This window comes from Barbatula barbatula (assembly GCF_947034865.1).
Source record: "Barbatula barbatula genome assembly, chromosome: 15".
Classification (NCBI taxonomy): Eukaryota; Metazoa; Chordata; class Actinopteri; order Cypriniformes; family Nemacheilidae; genus Barbatula; species Barbatula barbatula.
Window position 1 is genome coordinate 22,212,844 of NC_136778.1, and position 23,766 is coordinate 22,236,609.

A 23,766-nucleotide genomic window follows, 5' to 3' on the forward strand; every position below is an offset into this window, starting at 1 on the left:
GGGTGAAAGGAGTCCTTGAGAATGCTGCGAGCTCGTCGCAGACAGCGTTTCTTCTGGATGTCCTCAATGGAAGAAAGTGTAGTCCCTGTGATGCGCTGGGCTGTTTTCACCACCCGCTGCAGTGCCTTGCGCTCAGCAACAGAACAGTTCCTGTACCAGACTGTGACAGAGTTGGTCCGAATGCTCTCTAACGGGCAAGCGATAGAAGTTCACCAGGATGGTTGAAGACAGTTGGTTCTTCTTCAGTGTCCTCAGAAAGAAGAGACGCTGGTGAGCCTTCTTGACCAGGCATGAGGTGTTGGTGGTCCAGGACAGGTCCTCCGAAATATGAGTCCCCAGGAACTTAAAACTGGAAACACGTTCAACAGCCATCCCATTAATGTGGACCCGTGTGTGCCTCCTTTCACCTTCCTGAAGTCCACGTTGATCTCGTTTGTCTTGGAGGTGTTAAGGAGCAGGTTGTTGTCTGAGCACCATGTGGCCAGGTGCCGGACCTCCTCCCTGTATGCAGTTTCATCGTTGTTGCTGATGAGAACAATCACCGTTGTATCGTCTGCAAACTTGATGAAGGAGTTAGATCCGTTCACAGGCCTGCAGTCGAGTGTGAAAAGGGAGTAGAGAAAGGGGCTCAGTACGCAGTTTTGCAGTGTGAATAATATGTTTTGTTAAAATATATGTTTTGAAATGCAAACTAAATGCAGCATATGATATTGGTTAACCAGTACACAAAACAGAGTTTTTTCCACAAAATACTATGTTTAGTAATTATAAATTTAATTATTTATATAATAATATTAAACTGTATTTTCGCCATGCTTTTAAGCAAAATAAAAAGAGTCAAAGGGAAAGTGTAGCTAAAATGAAATATGGTAAGGGCTACATTTCTTGATGTGACTTTTAGTTTGACAGCGGAAGTTGTGGGTTTACGCGTCTACACGCAATAACGCATCGACGCGTCAAACGTCTGTACACGAAATTACGTCTTTAGGCGCAATAACGCGTACACGCGTTATAGCGTCTGTACACGTTACGTCTAAAGACATTTCTGCCTAAATGGCCTTCCATACGGATTGAGCAGTCGAGCGCAGTTGCTCTCCTCCGACTGCGCTACTCAAAAGCATGATGGGAAACGACTGACTGACGACACAGCTTCAAGCTCATTGGCTGAGAATGTCAACTGATACATTTTCCCTTCATTCTAAGAATTAGATTACGCATCTGTTTATTTATATTTACATGCAAACTAAACAAAAACATAACACGCCTAGTGAAGTTAAGAATTAGGACATGCGTTTATTTTATATTTCTCTTCATTAGAATTCTTACTTTTTGTAATTTTCTCTGTATTCTATTGTATGTTTGTGTAAATTAATAAATCAATCCATTATAAATATACATGCACACATACATATCTAAATGGACTGTTTAGTCATTACGCCTCATCTTTGTGTGGTTTCATCTGAGAAGTGTCTGGGTCTTAAAACAAGGGAAGAAATTCTGAAGATGTTTGCTACAATACAGCTTTGACTTGCATGGTATGGAAAAATAATATGGACGTGAAATGGTGGCAGAAACCTGCTTGTTATTAAACATGATAAACATTTGATATGACCTCTGTCTCTCAAAAGCAACTTTTTACTTAATTTACCATTTGTTTATACAATCCTTGAAAATGTGTTACATGTTGTTGTGTGAGCTGTTTATTTGGACATTCTGTGATTATTATTATAACCATCTTCATGTAAAAACAGTGTTATATCTCCTCCATTATTCACGTTTGCAGGCGAGTAAACAGCGAGATTCACGAAGTGTCCGACTTCAAAGGTCTTTTTTGACTCCTCCCCCCATATACTGCAGCCGCCTCCTCTCACCTACATTACAGGCGCATCTCAAACAAGCCTATTATCACAGAATATGACAGTATATTATATCATGTTATGTAGGTTAATTACAGACATCAAAAGCGGGTTTTTATGAATTCGCGTTGTTTAATACAATATTTATTTCATGAAAATGATTCAGTAACCATCTGGATTTGATTGTTGATTGTTTGTCTGTAAATGGCTCAATTCTGCCTGAAACCCCAATGAAACGTGTTTTGTTTTCGTGGCTGTTAAAACCTACAAATATCAAAAAGGTTTGGTTATAAATACAAGATATTGTAGGGCTGCTCGATCATGACAGAAATCATAATCGCGATTATTTTGGCCAATGTTGAGATCCCGATTATTCAACACCGCAACATTGAAAATAAAACAAAACTTGCTTTTAAACTCACAGAAAACTAAATGTAAAGAAATATCACTGCTGAAGCGCTGTAAAGGAAAGGTGAGCGCTGGGGATTTATACTACAAGAAAAGAGAGGATCCTTGCTAAATGGGATGCGGCAGAATAATCGTTTGCCTCGATTATTTCGTTTTTGTAATTGATGAAGGCCAAAATTGACATTTCCGATTAGTTTTCGATTCATTGCACAGCCCCAGTACCCTATTCTTTATCAATTAGTGAATACCACTGATTATTGTAGTATACTACAAACTATACTATACTCACTAATACACTATACTACACTATTGCTAATTATATTCTAGTGAAGGTAACGATCAATATATTTGATTTGATGCACGGCGTTGGTTGTTCTGTGAGCCACACAGCGCCCCCTGCAGGAATACGATGTCCTGCACATCTGCGGACAGACGCGCTAAATCCGCCTTTGACTGCGACAGGTGCATCTCGGTTTCTTCCTCCTAAAATGCGCAAACGGCGATTCTTACAGCCCAAAACAGCCCAGGTGATGTCGAATATGATGTAAGGAAGACCGTATTCTCGTTTCACCGTCGGAGAGGAGCGGGAAGGAGCGTCATTATGTTTTTGTCGGCGCTCATCTGTTCTGTTCTTCTCTGTGTGACGAGCGCGACTCGATCCTCTCCTGCATCCGACCTCACATCCAAGATATCGGGCGTGGAGGAGCTGCTGGAGGAGTTCCGCAAGCAGCTCCAGCAGGATGAGTCGGACTCCGGAGAGGACGATGGGGACGGAGACCTCTGCGTGAGCGGCTTCGCGGTGACGGAGGAGCGCATCATCCGGGCGAGCGCGTCCATCGAGCAGGGCGCAGCGTTCCTGTCCGCGCCGCCGCGGGTGTTCAGCTGGAGGGACTGCGTGCACGCCTGCTGCTCGCACCCGCGCTGCACGGACGCCATCATCCAGGAGGACCTGAAGCAGCCGGACGGAAGCTTACGCTGCTATTTGTTTAACTGCACGTACAGGGACAGGAACGTGTGCTCGTTCTCCTTTCAGCCCGGGTTCAGCACCTACAGCCGGGCGAACAGCACCAGACCCACCGAGCCCGTGCGGAGCTCAGCCGACACCGCAGCCCGGAGACCGCCACACGGGTCGGATGCGCTGCAGGGTGGGTTTCTCTCTGGCGATGGGTTTATTGTGTCGTTTTCTGCACGTAACAACAAGGGGAATATTTTACCAAAATAATTTGATATCAATGATAATTGTATCATCTAAAAAAACCCAATTCATTCATTTGGGGCGCAACATACATCCGTATCGCAGAAATAATCACATCTGTCTTTGTAAACAACAACAAAGGGTCAGAGAACACGACAGCAAATAAGATCTTCCTGACGTCATTTTCTCTTCTCCTTCTGCTGAAGAGAATTAAATAGGGTGTAAATGACTTCATGAATATATATGGGAGACAATACCGAGTCAGAAGTGCTGGGAGTTTGTATTGTTTGAGTCATTGTTGATGTTTGCAGGTTTGGATGAGCCGCCCCGCAGTGATGCCGGACACGATCTCGTGGTTCAGCTCCCGACAGACTGGGCCGTGCTGGACGGCAGAGACAGCACTGATGATCACGGCATCGCACATTACCAATGGACCCTCGTCCAAGGAGATCCCTCTGTTCGCATGAAGGTAAACCTTTACATGTCAGGACGCATTGCCTCAACCTACGTTCATCAGGATTCGTGGGAAAAAGCCCATTAAGATGAATTGTCCAAGTTAGTGCGAGGGACTGTGGTCATCTATTAACTTAATGATGCTACATCACCATTTTCAGGTATGTTTATTATGTTGTGTCGTGATGTGTGTTGTAGGTGACTCATCCGGGTCTGCTGAAACTCGGTGGTCTCAGAGAGGGAATGTACACCTTCCAGATAACTGTGACAGACATAGCTGGACAGAAGAGCTCTGATAATGTGTCCGTCAGCGTCCTCGCACCCGCGCCAAATGCAGAAGGTCGACAATACAACTTTAAAAATTAGACTGTTATGTAGGGTTACAATTCCCCTTTTAAACATATATATTTTCATGCGTGTGTGTGTGTTTTACAGTGTGTACAGGTCACTGTTCTCGCTATCAGTTCATGTGTGACGACGGCTGTTGTATTGACATCGGTTACGCCTGTGATGGGAAGCAGCATTGCCCTGATCGATCAGATGAAAACTTCTGCCAAAACTGTGAGTGTACACCATCAAACCTCTTTAATTAAACATCTTATTTTCGTATAACATTAATAAAACAAATCAATTCAGTAATAACACACATAATGCACACAATTATCCTTAAACAGGTATATTTCAGGTTTGTTGAAGTAAAACCAATTCCCTTTTTTCAGCAATAATGACTTTAACAATTACTGTTATTTCTGTTAAATGTGTTTGTAAAGCCTACCGTCCACGCCCTAATAGAGTTTATGTGAGTAAAGACTAATGTTTCACTACAGTTAATATGTTGAAAGACTTTTTTTTGTGTGTGTTTTTAGTTGACAGTGGTCATAAATCCAGCCCCCCCTCTAGACTTGGACCAGACATACAGACTGAAACAGCGGCCCAACAACCATCCACAAAAATACAAACCCCTGAAATCCCCAATAACCCTGAACAACATTATCCCACGAGTATCCAAGGTAAGACATCATTCAGTGATTCATTCATTTTATTTATCTATGTACTGTATGTTAATGTCCCAGTGAACAGTTTTTACTTCCATATTTTGACAAATGAGAAAAAGAGTGGCCAAGTATTGCGTTTTTTCGCTGTGATTTGATGTATAAGAATTTTAAAAGGGAACTGGCAGCAGACTGACATGTGAAGGGGAGGAGTTAACAGATGCTCCGCCCAAGAGATGAAGTGCATTTTAAGCATTTTAATTTCTAAAATAATATTTAGTGTTCCATGAGAACAGAACGACATAGTTTAGAATGACTATAGAATAGAAACATGTTAATTATGAAACATACATTTTTAATTTATGAATAATTATACCTTTAAAGTGTGAGGCAGGATATGCAACAGGTGTTGCTTTGTGTAGACATGAATTCACGTCAGCGCAGAATCTCTGTTTTCCTTTCGTTCTCTTCTAATGGCTGTTATTAACAGAGAGTCTTTGTGACACTTGATACTGCACAGAGAGTAAAAGTCTCTCTCTCTCTCTCTCTCTCTCTCTCTCAGATCCCTGTTCATTGCCTCCGGTGGTCGGCCCCTGTAAAGGTGTTTTTCCACGCTGGTATTATGATGCTGTGACAGGACAGTGTCTGCACTTTCAGTACGGCGGCTGCAAGGGAAACCATAACAACTTCCTGCAGAAATCTGACTGTGTCAATGAGTGCATTCAGAAAACATGTGAGACACCAGCACAACTGCCTCTTTACATTTATTCATTTCAGTTTAAACCTTATTTATAGATGTTTATATCTTGGCATTTCGTTAACATGTAATTCATAGTTTTCGGTCATGTATTTCGGTTTGATTTAATATATATTGTAAATGAGCACATTTATTCCTTATAATTTAAACAGGATTTATAGAGGCTTACATTTGATCATTTTAGTTTAAACTATTTACACACATAAACATTCATTTTTAGTTTAAACTTAATTTATAGATGTTTACATTTCGTCATGTAATTTATAGTTTTTATTAATTTAGGTTGATTATAATATGTTGATGTGTACATTTGTTCATTTTTAGTTTAAATGTAATTGTTTTACAAATATTCATTTCGGTTTAAACATAATTTATAGAAGTGTACGTTCATTCATTTTAGTTCAACTGTAATAGACTTCTGTGCTTCTGTTATTTAGCAGTAACGAAAGAGCAGGCGACCGCGACTCCATCACCTGTCATGAAAACATACACAAGTATGTACGGCAAACTCTCACAAATGTTTTTTACTCTCTTTTGTACGGTCACAGTGCAATACGCCGGCCATTTGTTCAACTGGAAAGCATCTGTGATCTCATGAATTATTCACAGATATAGATCACACACAGCATACACGTTAAAGTATCAACAGCTACATCAGTCACGTGACATTCACGCTCATCAGTTTCCACCTTAACGTGATAACTGACGCATTCTGCCATTGTTCAGAAAGTCCTGTTACACTGTAATGTTATTGTGACAGTTCTGCCACTGTATAAAGGAACTGATAATGTTGAAAATGTTCTTGATATGCAGCAGCCGTTGCGTCGGTCAAGGAGGAGACACATCCGTCTCCATTTCTGGTGCGTCAGAATTCACTTCCTGTACCTAAAGTTCATCACATAATAGAAGGACACCCGCCTCCCGAGTCAGGTGCGTTTTACATACTGAACACCCACCACTTGTTTCTTGTGCCCCTCGACCCCGTGTTTTTTGGGAGGAATGGATCAAATAAGAACTTCATTGTACTAAAGGACAGATACAAGTATGTGTTTGTGTATATTTGAAATAATTCATGTATGTGTTGACTTGTTTGTATAGGTGCGATTCTTCCTCTGGCTCTGGGTCTGATCATCAGCATTCTGCTGTTGTTGATGGTGATCTCTAGACTGTGGCTTGTGCGCCGTCGACTGAAGAAAGCTTTGCCTCTCACCACAGAAGAGTCTGATTATCTTATCAATGGCATGTATTTATAGCAGAACAGCCACCTGACCATCAACCCGCCAAACTATTCATGTGTGCGTGTGTTTAGAAGAAGCTATCTTTACTCTTACTTCAAAGTTTTCTTTAGATATCCCACTTCACATACTCTCTGTTCAGTATGTTATACGTCAGCAGTGCCTGGACGACATGTTTTTGGAATATTTCCCACAAACCCTTGCATCACAGAAGAATGGGGGTTTGTTATGTTTCTTTGGTGAGGATGAATGGAAACGAGACTAAAGGTTCTGTGTTATTCTGTGATTGTATGTTCCTGGCTTAATGCATACTTCAGAGTACATACTTTGTTGTACTCGTTTGAAGTGTGCAGATGTCTAAGATGCATGAGACACCACTGCTGTAGCTTGCCTGCTTTTTCCATCTCGTCGCCTTACCTGACACTTCCGAGCCTTATTATGAAAAACATTTCCGTTCGGTTTGTATGCTTGACATCATGTGGAACTGTTTTCTCTCAACGTATAGAGATAGTTTGATATATAGAAGCATTAAGGAGAAACAGACGACAACTGTACTATAAAAAACACCCTTTGAAAACATATAAATTGCCTTATATAGTAGAATTTTTGGATAAGAGTTGTTTTTATTCCGTACTGTGATATTAAACACTAGTCTGTATTATTCAACATTCGGATGCTTTGTGAAATTGTTTTAAAAAATAAAACCTATTTAACTGTAAAAATGATGGGTCACGATGGGAAATCATCCATTAAAAGGTGGACCAACTTTGTTTTCAGATTCTCATTTGGTTGTGCGTTCTGGTTTTCATTCTGAAATCTTCATTTAAAAATGTGTGTAACGCCCAGCAGAAATGTTTTTGAGAGGTTCTAAAAGTCCTGGACATAAAGAAAAGGAAGTCATATGCATACTTGGGTAAAATGATGACAAGAGGTGAAGCGGAAAGATGATGTTTTAAGAAGTAACATAATTTTTAGTACACAGATATTTAGTATTTATGTTCATACAACAGTTCACTTTATCCAACTCCCGACCCTAAAGATGAATTATAATTCTAACACTGATGATCCTTTTGATTTTACCTGAAAGAACTACAATGTTAATATCGTCAAAATCATTCAACCAAAAACGAGAGCAGATAAAACACAGAGTATAGAAACACTGCTGTTTTAATGACTCAATCATTCCATTTCAGTTTCAATGGATAGAAAAGAAATGTATATATAAAAAATATTAGAAGCGTACAACTGTTGGTGGTAAATCAGACAGGGATTTGTGTGTGCATGTAGACGGCCTCTCCATCTGTGCCGCACACTAAACACTGCTCCAAAACATCCAGACTGTTAACAGACATGGTCTGAGTGGGCAACATGTGAGTCGCCTCCAGTCGACTTTTACTGGAGTCTCCAGTGAGCCAAGTGCTGACCAGAGACTCGTCCCCGCCCGTCTGCTGAGCGCCGCTGTGTGACATCACCCTGCTGTTCCAGCCCCCTGAAACAAACCGGCCGAAAGAAAATTACAGCAAAAAACTGGACATCGAACAACATAGCGAGTGTTTGTATTCACTCCTTTTCATGTGAAGCGTGTTGAGTCTCATCTTACTCTGCAGCAGTGAGCTCATGTCGGAGGCTGATGTCGTCTCCCAGTGCAGCAGAGATCCGTCCTCCGAGCAGGTGAATAAGTGATTGGGGTTCGACGGATGAAAGTGAACCTCCCATACTACAGTAAAAAAAACACAGAGTCTGTCTAATACCACTGACGGACACATACTCGTTTGTAAATGTATGGAGATCAAACAGTGTTGTGGAACCGAATAAATGCAGAGCAGTAGGGAGAAAAACACATCTCACTTTCTGCTGAATGAGCTTCTATGAGAGACAAGGGCGCGCTGCCCTGTCTGACATCCCAGATACCCAACATCCCGTCCTGTCCTCCTGTAGCCACGATGTGCTGTTGGTTTGGGTGCTTATCCACACAGTGAAGAGGGACTCTGTCTCCAGTGCTAAATCAACCCAACAAACCCAATTATTTGGATGTCCACTCTGTTACTGTTAAGTTTGAAAACCGCCAGTCCTCATATATTTTCATTATATGACATTATCTGTTCTACAGGTAAAAAGTCATACAGGTTGGAAACAAAAGGATTTCGTTTCGGGCGAACGTTTCTAAAGAATTGTTCAAGTTTGATTTTACTCGATAGCTTAAGATGTTCATCAGCTACAGTTTGTAATAAAATGACGTTAAGTTTAAGGAGGTGTTTGAGAATCATACAGAGAAAGAATCTGTGAAGGACTGTCGCTCTGCTGTCTGAAGTCCCACATCTTCAGCTGACCGATTGAATTCACCGTGAGAACTTCTGTCGTCCTCAGAAACGTCACGCCGTGAATCGTACTGCTGTCTGCATTCTCTGTTGAAACCCAATAACACACAGTACGCGTTTACATTACAGGTCAAATGTAATTCCTAAATAGGAGACCTGCCTGTTCAGAGCATACAAGCTTTAAAAATAACTAAATGAAAATCTCCTTTTGTGTTCATATGGAAGTCTTTCAGACTCTTTAGAATGCATGTTGATTTCATTAAATGATGTACATGCACACGGGACGATGACGCACTTCCGCTTAAATCTCAGCCAGCTGGGTCACTTCAGCTCTCACAGCACTAAGGGGATATTTCACTAAGTGATGAGGTTGAGTTTAGTAAGAAAACGTTCAAATGTTGGGGAACCAACAGAACTACGGGTGAGCATTCTTTAGTGCCTCTGTGATCATGCCCCTATAGTAAGTGCAGAAGTTCACTTGGCTTTTTTTCCTATTTGTTGATGCACCTTGAAACGGATAGCCTGAAGCGCTTCTCTCTTTTGGTTGTCGACGTATGGCAAAGTGTTTGAATAATTCGACTCACGCCGTTGATCGTAATCCTTAGTGTATCCTGATGAGAAACGCCATTGTTCCCTACAGCACCGGATGTTACAGAGCTGGTAGAGATTTGAGCGGAAATACGCCATCGCTCCGTGTGCATGTACCCTATAATATTATTCATATTTAAGCTAACTAAGCTTTTTCTGTCTTATGCATTAAATCATAATAATTATGACTATCTGTGCAACACTTACCAATAACACTGAGAACTTCAGTCTGATCTGCCTTGTAGAGAACGATGCGCCCGTCCTCGCCCACTGACACAATTTCAGGGCTCCGGCACACTACAGCAGTGCAGGGTGCTTTATCACACGAGTACAGATGAGCTCTCTCCCACACATGAGCCACTGACAGAGCCTGAAATCACATTACAAACAGAAACCATCACTGACATACAACACGTCTGGCACACATCAGTCAGTCATGTGACATAAAAAACATACCTGACAGTCAGACTTCAGTTTAAAGATGGTCACGGCCCCACATGATGATGCAGAAACAAGCCTGTCTTGATCTAGAAACTACAAAGACATGTAAAACTGTTATGCAAATCAGATTAGAAATTCCAGCCTGTTTACAACGTATATAACATGGTATAACGTATAACAAAGGACTATTATAAATATGAATTCGCAAGAAGAGAATACACACAAATAACAAAAATCGAAACATCTGCATGTAATGGTTCCACCCTGTTATACAACATTCTTCAGTTTAGACAATAATAAAGCAGAAAGGATAACTCAGGTGTGTTTCTGTCACCCCTCACCTGAAGATCCATCACATCCCCATCATGTTTGATCTCGCACAGTAACTGAGGATCTTCCTCAAACTCCCCGTCCATGTGTGACCCTCCATGATCCCCCAGGGACCAGATCGACACTCTGTTATTCTGAAAATACACCGTGATCGATGAATAACATTGAAATATCGATCGAAACGTTGTCGAAATGAGTTGAACTTCATGCCTCGTTGTCCCATGATCCTGTGGCGAACACCTCCGGCTGCTGCAGTGAAGCCGCAGAAACAGGCCGCCATCGGGTCTTACTGATCTTCTGTGAGATGTATTTGGCGTTAATGCCCTCCATTAAAACCTTGCAGCAGTTTAAAGATGCGGTTCGACGACGTTTGTTTTACGTGTGTGGCTGCGCAGTCTCCCGCCAGCTGCGTCTGTCACGCTCGGCTACGGCGGCCTCAGCAGATCAAAACACGGAGCTCGATTCGGTAAAACAAACGTGAAACTAGAACTATTACTATCATAGATGCTGTATGCACACGGCAACAACAGCGATTTAAGAGACACGTAATATATACAAGCAACAAATATAATTGAATAAATCACAATGACATAATAATGTGTTGTCTGCGTTCCACTGGCCAGATTTATTTTATTGCAGCAAACTGAACAGTGAACATAATAATTAAATGCAAATTAATATCAATTATATCAATCTTATACGAAAAAATACAAATAAGAAAAATACAATATAGGAAAAGGATATTTGCAATAATAAACGTTTAAAAAGTAGGCCATAGACCACACATTTTAATTCAAAGGATATATTTAAGGCTTTGCAATATATGACAGTTGTTATTTTGCTTTGTTATTTCTTCTACAGACAAGATATGTGTCCGAAATCGCTCACTCGTTCACTATTCTCTTTTTAGCATACACTTGCACGAAGGAACGCTGCTTTTCTCACGTTGTGACGTGTTACGTACGCATAACTTTTGTGGCAGGATAAAACAATAACACAAAAAACCATCTCGTGTGTCTTTATGCTATATAATATATATATATATAAATATATGCGTGTATTTGCTTATTTACCATACAAAACGCACAAATTAATCCTTTAGAAAATGTGCCAAATGGTTAACCCTAATCCCTTACGTCACACGACAGTAACGCGCTCGCGTTCTCCTCCTGCTGGAAGCACAGCGACTCAACGATCAAACAACCGAAGTCTATTTCATTATCTTCATATGATAAACATCGCGGGGGATGAACGACTCTTCGGGGAATGGTTGTTGCAAGAAGGGGTACAGCTACGGCCGAAAGTGGTGCAAAATCTCTCCATATAATTACAATAAATAACATTAGCTTACGGCTACTACACCTACCCATAACCTAGCCTTACAATAACAAGTATCAATCAAGTGTTTTCAGTAAATGATGCGGTTCTGAAGCGCGCATGACCAGTGGCGGTAGCGGCACCCGCGGCAGGGAATCGTTAAGAGTGTCGTCATGCCCGCTGACGTCACAGTGCTGGAGGTGGTGACGGCGGTCGGAAGGCCGGTGTGCGCAGGCGCGGCGCTGACAGCCGCACTCTACCTTATCCGCAGAGTGTGTTTAATGATGGCCTGGAAATCCGGAGGAGCGAGCCACGCAGAGCTCGTCAACAACCTCCGCAGTGAGTTCAACCTTTCCGCATGTTTCAAAGAGCAAAAGCCGAAGGATAACTCAGGCGCTTAGCAGCGGGGGGTTGTTTACCTCAGGGTAAAATGCGCGTATGTGAACTAGCATTGCGTACAGCCGAGGGGAAACTGCGCTCGAGCGGGTTATCATCTCGTGATTTTATCATGTGTTTTGTCGTCATGTGTGTTAGTGTTGCAAACGAGTGTATGGCGACTGCTGGAGGATGTTTTAAACTTTTACACACGCTTTACAGCTCTTCGTGTGTTAGCTAGCTGCTAGCAGAATAGTGTGCGATCGTTAGTTTGATCAAAGCTGCTCTGTTATTGCCCTGATCATTGGTATGAAGGTATTCTGTTATTGCCCTGATCATTGGAATGAAGGTATTCTGTTATTGCCCTGATCATTGGTATGAAGGTATTCTGTTATTGCCCGTTGGTAGTTTGCAGTCTTGCACTTGAGCATAATGGTAGGATCCGTCTAAACGTATTAAGCACATAACATTTAGCTGGTATCTGTTGAACCAACACTCGTTAAAATACTATTTGCATACCGGAAAAAATCGAGGCTCTCTTTCTGGATTGTTAATAATTATAAAAGTTACTGTATTTAAAACCGCAGTTTGTAATTGAAACGTCGTGTGGTGGGCGTGGCGCGCCACCTGTTGGCAGTGTCGTTGAATTGTGACGTCATTCAATACTTCAGATCTTTTGGGGCCTTTTATATTATAGCTGTAGTATCTTTAACATCCATTTCGGAATAAATTTAATTCATAACGTCGGATAATAAAAAGTTTCACAACACGTGCAGTTGAGCACATACGTCTTTTTGATATAAATGAGCAGCCATCTAATTGTGAATTGATTTCTTATGAACTGTTTAATGCAATTGATGAAATTATTATTTGCTTCCTGCTGATCCATTCAGATTATTTTAAAAGTCAAATGTCTGTTCTTCTTCTTGTAGAGATGGTTGTCTATTGCCTAGTTACCTATTAGCAGGTCAGCCAGAGCTCCTGGATTTGTCCAGAGGTCAAGTGGTCAGTGCCCTTCATTTAGTATATTGCCTATATTCGTTTGGGATTTGTTCAAACCCCTGAGAATGAATTTTAAACAAGTTGTGTAACGTGTGTTGCGCATTTTGTGATGCATTATTATTTTTCTTAGCAGTCAGACTTATGACAAAATGTTTAAAAGCAACTCTGAAAGAGAGACCCGAGCCATAGGGACCAGAATACAGAGACATGGGCTTGGCTTTTTCACTTTCACAGCAATCACTCAGCTCGGGGAAAATTAGATGTATTAATCAATATCTGCTTACAGGGCTCAATTCAGAATGCGACTAAATGATCACAGTTTGCGAACATTTTTTGATTTAGATTTTTTTCTAGTTGTTATATCTCATGTGAAAAGACCAGTAGATCGCGTTCCCATTAGTGTAGTGTAGAAGGGGAGAGTCCAGAGCTGTGCGAGGCTGGATGACTCCTGTTCCTCGCTGTCGTCGTTCCATCCAAAGTTGCAAATTTGGAATGTCGCATTAAAAAATTTGCGAATAAACACCGTTTCCATTCAACTAGTCAACCGTCGTCACTTCATAATAAACTGGCACTAAATATTAGTAAGAGAAGCCACTGAATATAATAACTTCAATAGTAAATAATACTTGCGATTACTAAACACAATAAATGATCGATTAATCGTTTGATAAAATGCGGACGATTCAATATCGATTCTCAAAAGCCTTGAATAGATTTTTTTTTTCTTTCATATTTCCGCAAGCACTAAGCATTTGCGTCACTTTTCTTTTTACAACTGCTAGAACATAGTGCTTTTTTATTTACATTGAATCATTTAGCAGAAGCTTTTATCCAAAGCGACTTACAAAGAGTTCAGGGAGCAATAAGCGATACGTCATACAAAGAGCAATAGTACAATAGGTGCTAAAACAAAGATACTAGTCGTGTTGCTTAAATAACATTGCGGATGAGGGTGTGTGGTCGATTTTAACATCACCTTTAAATAAAAGGCAGCGGTTCATATGATTGCAGCCCCTCTTTACAGCAAATTTTGTTTGTTATACTGTATATTAAATGTAAAATAACCTTTTCTGTTTCAATATACCCAAGTGTGTTTAAAGTTTAATCTACAGGTTTGTGGCTCTTTATTTCATTTTTTATTCACTGTTGTAATTTGATATTTACTGATCTTTTTTTAGAAATATCTACAGGATTTGAATTAAATCTCTAATCATTGATTTAAATCGAATCGTGCACTTGTGAATCGAAATTGAATCGAAATGGTGCATCAGAATCGATACCCAGCTGCTGTGTAACAGGATCAGTAGTAGTCTGGTTACCAGACAGGTTACGCCGTCTCATAGTGCAGTTATGTGACTTTTCGGAGGAATTTATTCTCCAAATGCGTTTCCATCTCCCATTGTTCGCAAAAAGGAAAAACCACCTCATGCAAGCGTAAAAACTTTTTGCGAATTAAGGGTCTTTAATTCAAAATTTAGCTTTTCCATCACTCATTTCTGATGCAAAACTTCAAAATGTGAATAAAACCAGAGTGATGGAAATCTGCTTATTGACAAGTTTTCGGACACAATGTGAGCACATTACTACGATTCGCTGTTTGCTGTGATAGATTTTTTTTGCCGAGGATGAACTATTTTGAACTATTTGAGAAGTTTAAAAGTTCAGAATACGTCATTTATCTTTTGATTACTTGAAACGGTGCTGAATCATTTCCAATCCGTTCAAGTCAAGTCAGCTTTATTAATATAGCGCTTTTTACAATTTCCATTGTTACAAAGCAGCTGTACAAGAAAACATTAACTATAAGTAAAACACAAAAGGTTATGAAAGTCAAAACACAGATCAAATATCCGACACACTATAAATTCATATATACAGTGTTAATTAAATAAGACTATAATATTCTTGCAGCCCCCCCGGCCAGACAAACAGTGTAAAACATTCTGCAAACGGTGGCGAGGAATGCAAAACTCCATCGGAGGTGAAAAAAAACCTCAGAGGGAAACCAGGCCTGAACAGGTCACAACAAGAATGAATGACAGGCGAATGCACTTGTTAAGTTTATATGAAGTTGTCTTTACATTGTGTTGTGAACATGATAAAAGTGTCCTTAATACACAATAAAATCATCATAAGAACATATTAAGTCGAGCGCTTTCATTTTGCTTTCAAACTATAAGCAATAATTTATTTACTTTCTTCATACAAAATGACATGGTCGGGTGTATTCAGAGTCTCTTTACTTGGCACTTAAAGCTTCTTTGTAGGCTCTGCCTCTTTTTAAATGACGTGCCGAACCAAACCACTGTCACATGCAGTTAAATGCATAGACTGATAGTGTTTTAAAATTATTTGAACACGTTTACATTTCTTTACAAATGTTAACTCATTTGAATCTGTTCCACAGAATGTTCCAGATCTTTCCAAATTTTTGCAAAGAAAAAACAAAAAGTCTTTCGTATGACCCTGGTATTGGGTCATGTCATAGCCCTCTGAAATGAAAATAAAACTGCACATTGTAATTTCTGTGAGTTAAGTCTATTTATGATCAAAGTATTTGTCAGTAATATAAATATTTTGGGGGAAATGTCAGTCGATTATTGCATTGCAGGCTGATTTAAGGTTTGCCCCTACATATTCTCTGCTTGCGCTCCTAAACACTTCAGTCTGGGGCTACAATTATAACTTAAACATTGATAAACATCTACACACTATACCTACATCAACAATGCTTTGCTCATAGCAGTAAGAACAGAAAGACAGGACTGTACAGTATTTTAACAGTGAGCAGCGTGCAGCTGAAGAAAACATTTATTCATAATTTATCGGCCTAAATTTTATTACTGACCGATACTGATAACCTGTTTATCAGCCGATATTGATATGGCCGAAAATCTATCGTGCATCCCTAATATCATATCATCATCATATAATTGACATATATATTGTATGCATCTTGGTTTGCATGATTTCTGCAGATTAAATCAGCACAGAAATTGTTGAAAAAAATCTGCAGGTCTGTCTGGACCTGTCTATTTCTTTTCTACCCGAGTAGAATTATGTGATCTGTGTGTCTTATGGTGTCTTGGCTAGTTGTGATTCACAGCATTTACATGCCTTCTGAAAATAACCAGGTCAGATGTTTAGGATAGTGTTTCACAGAGCGCGCATTAAAAGGTTCTACCCCATCGCCCTATTTTAGGACGAATCTTAAAATAATTACATCCATGACATATTTCACCTGAAAGTCAAAGGAGAAATTAGAAATAATATTTTGTTAGGATCATTAAGAAGTGCTTTAGGGTATAAGTTTCATGTCAGTTATGCCTCACTGCAGAGCTGCCTGGTTTGCTTCAGAAACCGATACTGCAGTACATAGTTAAACAGCAAAAGCATGGAATGTAAAATGTTTATTAGGTTAAATCCACAATGCAAAATATGCAAACTCGTGCACCCCTAATAAAATGGCAGCGATATATTATCTTTGGATATTGGAGAGAATTTAGATTGTTGTAGCCTGTTTTTGTAATAGCCTATATCAAAAGCAGATACTTTTTCATATCTGAATAAACTAACATCCTTTTGATTGAATGAGTCAATAACCTTACCTGTCAAAAATACTAGAAAAAGTAGTGTCCACTCAGTTGTGCTCTTTCTTACAAAATAATGACATACATGAAAATTTCAGTCAGGCTTTAGACCTCATCAGAACTGAAACTGTGCTTGTTAAAATGACAAAAAACCTGCTTATAGCATCAGATAAAGGTAACATCTCACTCCTAGTCCTGCCTGACCTTATTGCTGCGTTCCATACTGTAGAGCATAACATACTTCTAGATCGCTTGCACAATTATACCGTTATTGAGGGACAGGCACTACAATGGTTCAGATCTTACTTATCAGACAGACATCAATTTGTCCATTTAAATGGGGAATCATCAAATCTAACTCAAGTAAATGATGGGTTACCTCAGGGATCGGTTCTGGGACCCCTGCTATTCTCCATATACATGCTGCCCATTGGAAACATTATTAGAAAACATGGAATTAACTTCCACTGCTATGCAGATGATACTCAGCCATATATCTCATCAAGACCAGATGATTCCTCCCAGCTATCCAAATTGGCAGAGTGCATTGAATATATAAAACATTGGTTGACTTGTTATTTCCTTCTTTTTTTAAAAAAAAATATTACTTATCGGACCAAAGACCAGAAAACAGAATATTTCTGATTATAAACTGCAAGTTGAAGGATGTACTGTTACTCCAGCAAATACAGTAAGACATCTAGGCGTTATATTAGACAGCAGCCTGTCATTTTAAAATCACATCTCAGCCTTTTTCCATCTAAGAAATGTTGCCAAATGATGAAATATTCTATGTCTTGCTGATGAGGAGAAACTAATACATGCATTTATGACCTCAAGACGCACTACTTAGTGTTTGTCCTGCATCATCAATAAACAAACTACAGTTAGTTCAGAACGCAGCTGCCAGAGTTCTAACCAGGTCCAGAAAATACCATCACATAACCCCAATTTTATCAACCCTTCACTGGCTACACATTAAGTATCGTATTGACTTTAAAGTTCTTTTAATCACTTATAAAGCCTTAAAGGGTTTAGCCCCTACCTACCTAACAGAGCTTCTATCACACTACAACCCATCACGCTCTCTAAGATCTCAAAACTCAGGACTTTTGATAACACCTAGAATAACTAAATCCACCAAAGGGGGTCGAGCTTTCTCAAACGTAGCACCTAAACTCTGGAATAACCGTCACGACGCTGTGCGAGTGTGTCTTACCCTGTAATAATTTAGATTTAGATTAAAGAGACATCTTTTCAGCCAAACATTCACTTATGCAAAATATGCTAAATAAACCACCGGGAGATGCTGACATTAGATATTATTTACTAGAATAATTTATAATTTAATTTAAACACCATGTACTGTGCTGTGTTTTATCTTTTTGTGCTTTTCTTATTTTCTCCTGTAAAGCTGCTTTGGAACAATGCACATTGTGAAAAGCGCTATATATAAAATTGAATTGAATAAGTGAAGATGGATGAAATTAAAACTTTTAGTCCATGAGTTGTCCTGTCCTGTGTGTGTGAAAGTGTAAAATCCATAACATTTACTATGTGTATACTGCGATGCATAGCATGGAATTATTTGTATGTTTTAAATACCATTGTAGGATAGCTGGCATGCCACATGTGTTTTGTTGCCCTGGTGTAAGTTCACGGATGCTCTATAGATGGACCGAATGATGAACACTAGACGTTCACAAAGTCACTGTCATCCATCTCAGTATTCCCCATAGTCACACTACCGTATATCGGGGTCTATTTCTTAGTTTGTTAATTGTTTATTTATTGGGTGCATTGTGGAAGTATAACATATCTCATCTTTGTGATTTGACGATATTTTGTTGTCATATGAACAAGTCAAGATGAGGAAATATATCGAAATAACATTATGCCTATAATGGACGTTATGTCTACAATTCACTTGTGTGAATGAACAATACACGTATAACTCTATCATGTCTGTCTATGCATTTGTGTTTTTATTCAGAGAATGCCATCATTAAATCCGACCGTGTCTATGAGGTTATGTTGGCCACAGACCGTGCCCATTACTCAAGATGTAATCCATACATGGACTCGCCACAATCTATAGGTGTGTGACACATTCCTGAGATGTAATTTTGTTGATAATGTTATCATGCATCATGATTCATGTTTCAACACGGTGACAGTCTGGTAAATTTGCTCTCTTTTCTGATTGTGTTTTCATTTAGTCTTGTCTGTATTTTTGTACAGGCTACCAAGCAACAATCAGCGCACCACATATGGTAAGTTGAATTTTGTGAAGTTAGCAGGGTTTTGGGGTGTCTGGATCTGATGAACACATGTGGCTGTCCTGTAGCATGCGTACGCTCTGGAGCTTCTCCACGATCATCTGTATGAAGGAGCAAAGGCTCTGGATGTGGGATCAGGCTCTGGCATCCTGTCTGCTTGCTTCGCCAGGATGGTGAGTCACATCACACGCTTGATTACGTCACATATTTGAATCTATCATATATGCACATTCCGTATTATAGATGTGGACCAAAAAATGGGTGACGAAACGTAAATGTGATGTAGTCTTGAATGTATTAATTTGTAAATGTAAATATTCCTTTATTCATTTTTGTAGTAATATTAGTAGCATTTTAATCTAATGCATTTGCCATGTACACTTAAAACTCATTTCTCACAACATTTTATAATGGTTTTTTTTTTTTGAAACACTGTACAAAAGGGTGCTATTTGTTAACAGTAGTAAAAGCATTAGCTAACGATGAACAACTTCCTTTTTCAGTGTTTATGAATCCCTGATAATGTTAGTTCATGTCAATACAGTTAGTCATGTTAGTTCATGGTGCATTAACTAATGTTAACAGTGACAACGTTTGCTTTTAAAATGTATTAGTAAATGCTGACATTATCATGAATTCATATTAATAAATGCTGTAGACATGGTGTTCATTTTTAGTTCCTGTTAGTTAATGCATTAACTGATGGTTCACAAATCGCACATTATTGTAAAGTGGTAAAAAAATTTTCTTTTCCATTTTTCTATTATCATTACTTTACATATATTTGTTGTCAATTTCTTTCACAGTGTGTTTTCTGCACAGCTGCTATGCAACAATGCGAATCTAAAACTGTGAAAAACATTATTAAAATGAAAGTGACTTGACACCACTAATGAATTATTTACTGGAAATAAAGACCTAAAATATACACTTTATCCATTGATATACATTTTAACCTAAAAACAAAGAAATTCTCACTTTAATTTTTTCTGAAGTAAATAAAATAAAATGTTATTCATTAAAGCTATTGTGTATTGAAGGTCTGGGTGTTTGTGCTGTGTCTGTGTTGCAGGTTGGGCCGAAGGGGAAAGTTATTGGCATAGATCATATAAAGGAGCTGGTGGACGAATCCGTAACTAATGTAAAGAAAGATGACCCCAGTTTGATCTCTTCTGGGAGAGTCAGACTCATCGGTTGGTTTTGAAACTATGCTCTTTTCTTAAATTCTCTTTTGCATTTAGCTTCATAATAAACCAGTTCATGAGATGCTAATGCCAGAAAGCTATGAATCACTTTCATCAAATGGACGACATCTGATATGATTGCAAATATTTAAAATCCACAATATTGTGTTAAGAAAAAGAACAAACTAAAGACACTTAAAACAAATGTCAATATTTTAAGCTATTGTTTTAGAAGACTGACACCAGTTATTAAGAGACAAGTTATTAAAAATATTTTTAACATCCTTTTGTATTAATGAGGTCCAAGCTGGCTTTCTATCATTTCTGTCTTTAATATGTTAATCCATGTTCACAAATTGTCCTTATAGCCACTATAGTAAATTTAAAAGACACTTTACTGTTTTGTGACGAGTAGATGCTCACCATAGGGAGAGAATTAAAGAGTGTATATACTGACGTACTGTGTTCTTGCAGTTGGAGACGGAAGAATGGGTTTACCAGAGGAAGCGCCTTATGACGCCATACATGTTGGAGCCGCCGCTCCCAATGTGCCACAAGCAGTACGTTTGTCCTCAAACTCACACACTCTTTAGTGTTTCCAGTATTCAAACCATATACATTCTGGGATTGTTTATTCATCCTCACATGGTTCAGCACATGTATATGCTTCAGGTATAACATATACCAACAATCCGAGATCGATGTGTTTGTTTTGTAGTTGTTGGACCAACTGAAACCCGGCGGGCGTCTCATTCTGCCGGTGGGTCCAGCGGGGGGTAACCAGATGCTGGAGCAGTATGACAAACTAGAGGATGGCAGTACCAAAATGAAGCCGCTGATGGGCGTGATTTACGTGCCTTTAACAGACAAAGACAAGCAGTGGTCAAGGTGGAAGTGACTTCTGTCCTCTGTCCCACTCTCTTCTAGGGCACAGGTGAAGCGTAGGCTCCAGCGCGGAGCAGAAAGAGCCTGCGTTTGCTACTGATCCATGCCAATATAAAATACTGGCCTTAACTCACCAGTGTGCCTGATACCACCAAAAAACATAACATTGTAGTTTAGAAAACTTTTTTGCTTTCTGAATGATATGAAAGCAAAGTCTGTTTAGATTTGACATCATGGCTTTGTTCACACTGACACTGGATGTTTTTAGGCATGTCAGACTTCAAATGTTTTTTATAGCTGTACACGTGACATTTATTAAGCAGTATTGTGTATATAAAGGAATAAATTATAGCTTTTGATTTCATTGCTGTGATGCTCATGAGGCTAAATTAATCCATACAGACAGCTGGCTTCAATCTGATGCCTACCTTGTTACCATGGCAACCTGTAGAGAGACTGACCACACTTTCTGAACAAACATCACTCTCAGAATGAAAGTGTGGACAGTCGGTTGTCAAGCTCAGATTTGAGAAACAAATCATGTGCCGTTTTAAACTGTACGGACACTTGTGTTGTGTATGCTTTTGTGTTTATACAGTCAAGTAAGCACATGTTGTGTTGTGCACGCATGCGTGTGCTGACCTTTAATGTATGTGGTAACTTTATGCTCTTTTGTTTTTTATAGGGATGAACTATGAAAGGACGATCAATACCGGCAATACCCATCACACCACGTGCACACAAACTCACACAGACACAAAGACAACCATCTGGACTTCACTGAGGGAAGCCTGTACAAATGCTCTGTTTCATACCCGTGACAGTCGGACTGTTGTTAAAGATCGATGTCCTCAACAGAATCTTTAATCTAGAAGAAGTGGAATAGGGCTTTGTGCTGGGATTGACATGCCTGTGGTTTGAGGATTGTGTGATTTTTGAGGATTGCGTGATGCATTTGTTGTTGTTTTTGTTTTATTTTGTTGGCGTGCAGATGCTCATTTTTTTGTGTTGATTTCAGTATTACGCCAATTGAATAGTTTCTTCGTGCATCTCAGCTTAATGTAAACGGACACGCCAGTTGGCTGTTATGCTGAATCCAGCCTGTTATTAAAGCATCATTTACTGGTTTATAATGTGAAGGGTTCTCTTTGCTCTAAAGATCCATGTTTATAGTCGCGGCTTGTGTGTTCAGATGCCCAGGCAAAGAAATTCTAGAGCAAAGCAATAAGGCTCAATGCAAAACAAAGCCGTGATCATATTCCTATAACACAAAGCATCTTACTGATAAATAATGACGGTCTGTCGTTTCTCAAAATTGAACTTTGATGGGATCATCATCATTTATCAAAAATGATCTGCTGTACATTATTCTGAGAAATAATGAAATATTGGCTTTAGTTTATTATGTCAGGAATACTTCAATGAACTTGTTTTCGCTGGCCACAGCAATGCGATATGACACTAATGTTTAGATTTCAAATTATTTTTTCATATTATTTAAATATTTAGAATACAAATTACTTCCAGTAAGCTAAATGGATCATTAGCCTTATTTTAGGCTGTTTACGGCTGCCGGGCAATGCAGCGATAAAGTGCATTAATATCGAATGTGCATGTTTATCATAACCGCACCAAATGCAGCTCATCCGATCAGAATAAAGAATCCACTCTATATACTCCACCGTACCGTTTAAAGGGACAGTTCACACAAAAAGATCATCCTTTCATCCTGGAGTTGTTCCAGCCCTCCATTGTTTTCTTTAACCCTCAAAAGATGATCAGAAATGTCAGAGCTGTTGTTTTTCGCATGATGAAAGCGAATGAGGGTTTATACAACTAAAGTGTTACATTCAAAACTGACACTTGATGCATGAAGACACTTGACTTTACAATTATCTTTTTTTTTCTAGCTTTATAAAAATGTGACGGAGCTTATCGTTGAATTATGATTTTAGTTTAGCTTTCATCGTATGGCTTGTTAGGAAGACTTGTATAGAAGTGCACATAAGTTAAGGGCTACTTTCATGGAGGTGTTTTGTCATTATTTGAGCTTGTCAGTACAAATCATCATGTCATTTCTTTGTAAAAGAGAAGCTCTCTGTACCTCTTTTGTCTTTCGTGGAAGGAAAATAATACAGGATTTGAACGATGAGAGAAGTTATTTTTGTGTGAGGATTGTGCATTGCAGCAGCAAGTATAGCCAAGCTCTCGTGAAATATTTCACATCACTGCAGATCTCAGATCAGAAGCTTTTCACCAGTATCTATCTCTCGCAGAAGATGTGCCGTCTCATTCAGATCCACACAAGCGCAGTGGATGAAGCTGCACACTTCAGTGCTTCTTTTGATTGTCCGTGGTTTTCAATGCCAATACTCTGTGCATGTTTGTGTGATTCCTGCACACGCACAAACAGCTCTGAACAAATAAACATACTGCTAAACAAGCTTTTTATCCACTTGTCTTTTCTGTTGGGGATCAAAATATAGTGCACATATATTAAGGGCTACTTTCATGGAGCTGGTTTGTCATCATTTGAGCTTCAGTACAAATGATCACAACAG

The 23,766-nt window shown here is 39.2% G+C and overlaps 3 protein-coding genes across 4 annotated transcripts; 2 read left to right on the forward strand and 1 right to left on the reverse strand.

Annotated features, from left to right (window-relative positions):
• The first annotated feature begins 2,672 nt into the window (after positions 1–2,672).
• Positions 2,673–7,679, forward strand: lrp11 (low density lipoprotein receptor-related protein 11). Its single transcript, XM_079474998.1, has 9 exons — positions 2,673–3,409; positions 3,771–3,928; positions 4,111–4,252; positions 4,348–4,473; positions 4,779–4,922; positions 5,467–5,637; positions 6,099–6,155; positions 6,475–6,591; positions 6,760–7,679. Exons 1-9 carry the CDS (start codon positions 2,866–2,868, stop codon positions 6,912–6,914), a joined length of 1,614 nt encoding a protein of 537 aa, XP_079331124.1. The 5' UTR covers positions 2,673–2,865; the 3' UTR covers positions 6,915–7,679.
• nup43 (nucleoporin 43) lies at positions 7,505–12,080 on the reverse strand. Its single transcript, XM_079474999.1, has 8 exons — positions 10,784–12,080; positions 10,585–10,707; positions 10,259–10,336; positions 10,010–10,172; positions 9,166–9,301; positions 8,745–8,896; positions 8,497–8,613; positions 7,505–8,385 (listed from the first exon to the last, which is right to left on the reverse strand). The coding sequence occupies exons 1-8, from the start codon at positions 10,901–10,903 to the stop codon at positions 8,156–8,158; spliced, it is 1,119 nt and encodes a 372-aa protein (XP_079331125.1). The 5' UTR covers positions 10,904–12,080; the 3' UTR covers positions 7,505–8,155.
• On the forward strand, positions 11,720–23,650 carry pcmt (protein-L-isoaspartate (D-aspartate) O-methyltransferase). Of its 2 annotated transcripts, none has more exons than XM_079475000.1 (8): positions 11,720–12,229; positions 18,851–18,955; positions 19,099–19,130; positions 19,205–19,309; positions 20,209–20,329; positions 20,795–20,880; positions 21,039–21,208; positions 21,891–23,650. In XM_079475000.1, exons 1-8 carry the CDS (start codon positions 12,064–12,066, stop codon positions 21,901–21,903), a joined length of 798 nt encoding a protein of 265 aa, XP_079331126.1. In that variant the 5' UTR covers positions 11,720–12,063; the 3' UTR covers positions 21,904–23,650. The 2 variants fall into 2 exon arrangements, with proteins under 2 accessions (XP_079331126.1, XP_079331127.1); XM_079475001.1 differs by having other exon boundaries at positions 12,084–12,229; positions 21,039–21,254; positions 21,891–23,642.
• The last annotated feature ends 116 nt before the right edge of the window (positions 23,651–23,766 follow it).

Excerpts from the sequence above, each read along its gene's own strand:
- lrp11 (XM_079474998.1), top strand. The coding sequence starts at position 2,866 with ATGTTTTTGTCGGCGCTCATCTGTTCTGTTCTTCTCTGTGTGACGAGC. Across the intron at positions 4,474-4,778 it reads TGAAAACTTCTGCCAAAACT|TTGACAGTGGTCATAAATCC; the intron begins GTGAGTGTACAC and ends GTGTGTTTTTAG. Across the intron at positions 6,592-6,759 it reads ACACCCGCCTCCCGAGTCAG|GTGCGATTCTTCCTCTGGCT; the intron begins GTGCGTTTTACA and ends TTGTTTGTATAG.
- nup43 (XM_079474999.1), bottom strand. The coding sequence starts at position 10,903 with ATGGAGGGCATTAACGCCAAATACATCTCACAGAAGATCAGTAAGACC. Across the intron at positions 10,708-10,783 it reads CAGGATCATGGGACAACGAG|AATAACAGAGTGTCGATCTG; the intron begins GCATGAAGTTCA and ends GTGTATTTTCAG. Across the intron at positions 8,897-9,165 it reads CCTTCACAGATTCTTTCTCT|CACTGGAGACAGAGTCCCTC; the intron begins GTATGATTCTCA and ends GGGTTGATTTAG.
- pcmt (XM_079475000.1), top strand. The coding sequence starts at position 12,064 with ATGCCCGCTGACGTCACAGTGCTGGAGGTGGTGACGGCGGTCGGAAGG. Across the intron at positions 19,131-19,204 it reads CAATCAGCGCACCACATATG|CATGCGTACGCTCTGGAGCT; the intron begins GTAAGTTGAATT and ends GCTGTCCTGTAG. Across the intron at positions 19,310-20,208 it reads CTGCTTGCTTCGCCAGGATG|GTTGGGCCGAAGGGGAAAGT; the intron begins GTGAGTCACATC and ends TCTGTGTTGCAG.